The 6581-nt window shown below is 35.2% G+C and overlaps 1 protein-coding gene across 1 annotated transcript; it reads right to left on the bottom strand.

Moving 5' to 3' along the window:
* On the bottom strand, positions 1 to 858 carry LOC137651519 (golgin subfamily A member 6-like protein 26). Its single transcript, XM_068384749.1, has one exon. It carries the CDS (start codon positions 856 to 858, stop codon positions 1 to 3), a length of 858 nt encoding a protein of 285 aa, XP_068240850.1.
* Positions 859 to 6581: the final 5723 nt, after the last annotated feature.

Below are 6581 nucleotides of genomic sequence, written 5' to 3'. Positions count from 1 at the left end.
CTACTGTTCTTCTTTGCTGAGAAGAGCAACTTCCCTTGCCCCCAATTCAGCCATCTTTCCATCCCAGTATTCCTTCATTTGGTGCTCCCTAGAAACCAAGTGTCTTTTCTCACTTTCCAGATTCTTCCATTGTTCTTCCAACAAAGCCTCTGTTACCTTCAGTCTCTGTCTCGCCATAGAAAAATGGTTTTCAAATTCCTTCTCCCTTTCGTAAGAGATATTTTCTCGTTCTTCAGTTAATGACTGCATGTCATTGAACTTGGAAGCAAGTACATCTTTCTTAGCTCTACTTAAGAGCTCCTGTTTTATGGCCAACTCATTTGTTAATTCTAATAAACACTTTTCTGCCTCTTTAAGTATATTAACATTGTGTTGTAATTGACAGCTCATCTGCCTCTCTTTTTCCATCAGAAGCTTTTCATATCCTGATAATTCCTTTTCAAATTCCACTTGTCTTTCCCTAATTTCGTTTAATCTTGATATATCTTGTGAAATGTTTTGTTCTTTTCTCATCAACACAGCTTCCTTCTCCATCAGAAAGGCGTCTTTATCTTGAAGAAATTTTATCTGAACTTCCAAACGACATTTTTCCATGTGTATCCAGTGACTCTTTTCAATTTGTCTAACTTCTTGTTCGTGAAATCTTTGCTCTTTTCGTTGAAGTTCTCTTTCTTTGGAATCCATATCTTGATATCTCCTCTCCACCGAACACAACATCTGAGAAATTTTCTGCCTCAGAGTTTCGACATGAAATTCCTCTTGTTCGTCAATATCCATATATTTTGAATAATACTCCTTAGTTGTTATCTCCATTTCAGTAACGGGAGAAGAAGAGCTTTTTATTCCGTCCATGTCCATGGTAGTCAGTATAATGGCTTTCGATTGGAATGCATCCCCTTTATATACTTGACAGATTAATTTTATGTTACTTACTCTGATTACGTACAATTCATATTTTTTCTTGAGATCATATTGCATTTTCGCAGTTTTACCGATAGATTTGCATTTGGAGTTGATTTTTTCTTCTAACTTGAAACCTTTCTCAGGTTTCTGTATATTTTATGAAAGATATTTGTGAAATTGGGAAATTTTACTTCTGTTGTGGATTTTGGAAATTTCATTTGATATAGATATATATATATATATATATATATATATATATATATATATATATATATATATATATATATATTTGAATTGTGCTCTTTTAAGATTTGCTGTTAATTATTAAATTTCTTCAGCTATTTCTGAACTTTGTTAATTTTACTGAATTATTGACAGGACTTAGGAAATTTAGCTATTTCTGAACTCTCTTATTTTTACTGAATTAATGATAGGATTTAGGAAATTTCGCTCAAGTGAGAATTAAGCAGAATGTTTTCAGTTGTGTTTGAGCCATCAACTTACAATATTTTTTCCCTAATTCTTTATTCTGTGACAGATTTAGTACAATTATAATTTGTGAAGTTATGCCCAAACTTTGAAAAATAGTTGTGAGTGTGAGAGGTTTGAACTCTAGTTCCATAATCTGTAGTCAATACTATATCAACCAGGCCATCAAATTACTGTCTCTTAATTACAACTTATAAATATATATGACCTAATCTTGTATTTTTCATGTTACTGCAAAGCTCAATATTCAATGTTAAACAATCATATTCAATTCATAATAACCTTCAACAAACCAATGTAAATTAACCTCAAAATCAGCCAACCAATCCTCCATTTATAATTACTATTTAATACACTTAACTTATATTCTATTAAACATCATTTCCAGCTAATTTATTATTTAAATTGTTAATATTTATTGAGCAAATCGTAATAAAATTATCGCAATAAAATCGTATTTCAACATCATTCTATTATCCAATTTATTAAACCGTTGCCTAAGATAAATAACACATGTTTTATGTTTTCCCATATTTTTATCTATATCTCAATCTTTTGATGAAAGTTTTGCTCTTTTTTCACTAACGTTGCTTCCTTCATCCTCCGAATAGTAATTCTCTCTCTCTTGTATATGGATTTAGGAAATTTTATTTGAGAAGAATTTTCTCACTTCAATTAGAATTGTCCATTTTAAAGATTTCCTAATTTTTAATAATAATTGAGATATTTCTGAATTTCATTCATTTTCACTGATGTATCTTTTCAAGTACTTGCGAAATACGTGAACATCGAGATATATTTTTCACTTGAATTTGCAGTCAACTTTGAATCTTTTTATAAATCTTAATTATGAAAGTATATTCTCTCGTAAATTTTGTACAATATTTTTTAAGGTACTCTATACTATTTTCTCCGTACGGGGATATTGTCTATATTATAAGTAGACAATATCTAAAGGGTTTTGACGACCCTTCGGTCCGGAGTAAATTCTTTTCTCTCTTACTGTCCCCTCATTTCTTTCATCCCTCTATATTTTCTGTCCAATCCCTTATCAAACTTTACTTCTCGCTATCTCTTACCCTGCCAACTCGCCATGGGCCAGCGCGGCAGGGTATGGCCCACAATCTCCCCAAATGAATTACAACCACAGACAAAATTCGGCCGTTCCTGTTGGGTCAGCGGATTTAAATCAAGGCCCAACCACACAGTCTGATTTGGATATGGACTGTGTGCTGTATAAGCGACTATCCAACCCTAAAACAGTGTTTAACATTGCTACGTACAATGTAAGAACCCTCTCTGAAGAAATACACCTGATTAGCCAGGAAACAGAGATTATGAACATCAATTGGGATATTATCGGAATCTCCGAGATGAGAAGACCAGGTGAGAAAATCCAAATGCTTAAAAGCGGACACTTGCTTTACAACGGTGGCAAGGAAAGCAAGCAAAATGGTGTTGGATTTCTCATAAACAAAAACTTACACAGCAACATTGAGAAGTTCACAGCCACATCAGACAGAGTTGCTAGTGTCACTCTTAGAATTTCAAAGCGGTACAGAATAACTATCATACAGGTATATGCTCCCACATCATTGTCATCCCAAGAGGAACTGGATAACTTTTATGATGACCTATATACCACTCTAAATAACAACAAAGCCCATTACAACATCATAATGGGGGATTTCAATGCTAAAATTGGAAAAGGGAATGAGGATTGCGTTGGCAAATTCGGATATGGGAAGAGAAATGAAAGGGGAGAGGACTTGATAAATTTTGCTGTAGCACATAACTTCAAGATCATGAACACATTCTTTCAAAAGAGTGAAAACAAGAGATGGACATGGCGAAGCCCAAACCATGAAACACGTAATGAAATAGACTACATACTGGTAGACAAACATAATATAGTTAAAAATGTAGATGTCCTGAACCAAGTCAATGTAGGCAGTGATCACAGGATGATAAGATGCAAAGTCCAAATCAACACCAAACAAGAAAGGCAAAAACTATTCTTCTTAAGACCAGAACATATTAAAGTACCTGAAGCTCTCAAATCTACATTTCAGATAGAGTAAAAAAACCGCTACGAGATTCTTGGAAATTTAGAAGACCAAAACAGTAATGAAACTGATCTTGAAAACTTGAATAATAACATCATTATTTCCCTGAAGGAAGTAGCAAAGAAGTTCCAGGACACAAAACCCTCTGACAACAGCAAATTCTCAGAAGACACAAAGAACCTCATGAAAAAACAGAGAAATCTCAAGCCCCCATCAACAGTGCGGGAGAAAATTGAAGCAGCAGAACTAAACAAAACTATACAGAAAAAGCAACGAGAAGACCTTCGCAATAGAACGACAAAAATAATTGAAGATGTCATCAAACAAGGCAGAGGGTTTAAAACAGCAAAAAGAAAACTCGGCCAAGGGAAGCTGCAATTCACTGGGGTGCTAGAAGAAGACGGATCCCTTACAACCCACCGTGATGGAATAGCTAAGCGAGCAAGAGAGTACTACCAAAAGCTTTACTCCTCAGAAAGACCTCGTTACCATCTTCGTGAAAGAGCAAATCAACACCCATCTCATCACTTTCCAGAGATCACAGCAGGCGAGGTGCGACTAGCTGTCAAGCAAATGAAGAAGGGGAAAGCACCGGGACCAGATAACATCACGTTAGACCTAATAGCAGATGCTGATGAGCCAATCCACGTCAGACTGGCGCGACTATTCAATGAATGTCTGAAGAGGAGCAAAACGCCAGAAGAGTGGAATAAAGCTATCCTCATTCTACTCTACAAAAAAGGCGACCCCAGGGACATGAACAACCAACGGCCAATCAGCCTCCTTAATGTTATTTATAAAATTTTCACCAAAGTTATCACCAACCGAATTGTAGGAAAGCTTGATGAAAATCAGCCAAGGGAACAAGCGGGCTTTAGAAGAGGCTACTCCACAATTGACCATCTACAAACAGTAAACCAAATCATTGAGAAAACAAATGAATATAAGATACCATTAGTAGTAGCACTTGTAGATTACACCAAAGCATTTGACTCGGTTGAAACTGAGGAGGTCATGTCAGCGCTGGAAGAACAGGGAGTTGACTCAGTTTACATTAATGTACTCTGTCACATCTATGACCATGCAACATCATTTATTCGCCTCCACAAGGACTCTGAACCATTCCAACTCAAAGAGAGGTGTCAGACAAGGTGACACTAGCTCACCCAAACTGTTTACTGCCTGCCTGGAGAGAGCTTTCCGACAACTCAACTGGCAAGAAAAAGGAATAAAAATAGATGGAGAATATTTAAGTCACCTAAGATTTGCTGATGACATCATTATCATTGCTCACACCAAAGAAGAGCTTCAACATATGCTCACCGAGCTAAATGAAGCAAGCAAATCAATTGGCCTCCACGTGAACTTCCAAAAGACCAAAGTCATGAGCAATAAACATACTGAAAATGCAGATGACATACTTGAAATTGAAAACCAACAAATTGAGGAAGTGGACCACTACATCTACCTAGGACAACGAATCTCTCTACATGACGCCTGTAAAGAGAGCGAAATAAAAAGAAGAATAACCCTCGGTTGACAAGCGTTTGGAAGAGCCAGTACAGTGTTAAAAAATAAGAAGATTCCTATCATCTTAAAAAAGGAAAGTCTACGATCAGTGTATCCTCCCCAATGTCACCTATGGGGCCGAAACTTGGAATCTAACAAAAAAGCTTTCCCTTAAATTACGAACAATGCAAAGGGCACATGAGAGAATTATGCTAAATCTAACATGGAAGGATAGAAAAACAGCTAAATGGATACGTCAAAAAACTAAAGTAATGGATATCCTTGAAACCATTAGCAAGCTCAAATGGAACTGGGCAGGGCACATTGCCAGGATGACAGACAACCGATGGACATCACGAACAACCTTGTCGACACCCTGAGGATACACAAGAAACCGAGGAAGACAAAAAACCCGCTGGCGAGATGACTTAGACCAACATAAGCAACAGTGGCACAGGATAGCTTGCGATAGAAGTCTGTGGAGAAACCTGGGGAAGGCCTACATCCAACAAAGGACTTTTGAAGGCTGAAATGATGATGTTGATGATGATACTATTTTAACTTCTTCAAATTGTTATGTGGTTTATACTTAGGTTGTCAGATCTCTAAGCAATTATGCTGACAACTTTACTTACTACAAGAATACCTAAAAAATGTCTTTCATTTATTTGCATATTATTTATTGCCTTTTGTTATTGATTTGAGACAATGTTATTGAATTACGCTATTTTTCTTGTCTATCTGTTTATTCATTCATCAATGACAAATTTAACCTTGAGGAAAGTGGATTACATTATAAACATGGCGCCTCTCTTGTCCATAAAAGTAACTTGGCTCTGGCTTCTATTTCCATTCATCCACCTCAACATATTATACACTCATTTCCCACCAAACTTTTTCTCAAACTCTACATCTGGGAATTCTCAAGTTTGGTTAAAGGTGAAGATAGACTGCTATTAATATATTTTATATCATAAAACCTAATAAAGTCAAAAAGCTACCTTCAGGACTATTCCCTAGAAGCAAATAGCTAACAAAATATGCATATCATCACAATAGGTTACCAAGACTGATAAAAAACAATAACTGAAGTTATTTCTAATGACGAAAGCGATATAAGTCCAACTTTTTCTGTGTAATAAAAAACCTAAATGAAAATTAGAGATTTATTTATGCATTGAGTAATGAAATATATTAGTAGTTAATCTCTCTCTCTCTCTCTCTCTCTCTCTCTCTCTCTCTCTCTCTCTCTCTCTCTCTCTCTCTAAATATTTATCACAAGAGACAGAGTCCAATAACTTTTCTAATTTACTCATTAATATTTATTTCATTTCGATTTTATGACTAATACAGTTCCCAGTTAAATTTATCTCAGGATTACAAAAATACCATTGAAATAGCCTATTTAAAATAATGATAAAGTGATAACTTTAATATTGTGCTCTGTAATATACAAAATATGAATTTTAAAAAACATCATTATTGAAAACATACTTTCAACACCTTTTAAAAATTTTTCATTCAATGTAGCAACACAAAATGTTACTTAGAAACTATGAAAAAGGTTTAACATCGTTTTCTTTTTCTTTGTATCTTTCTCAGATTTCTGGTCTT

This window comes from Palaemon carinicauda, chromosome 13, assembly GCF_036898095.1.
Source record: "Palaemon carinicauda isolate YSFRI2023 chromosome 13, ASM3689809v2, whole genome shotgun sequence".
NCBI lineage: Eukaryota > Metazoa > Arthropoda > Malacostraca > Decapoda > Palaemonidae > Palaemon > Palaemon carinicauda.
The sequence above is the reverse complement of the archived record's forward strand: the minus strand, read 5'-3'. Positions and strand labels throughout refer to the sequence as shown.

Coding starts and splice junctions, on each gene's coding strand:
- LOC137651519 (XM_068384749.1), bottom strand. CDS start 858: ATGGACATGGACGGAATAAAAAGCTCTTCTTCTCCCGTTACTGAAATG.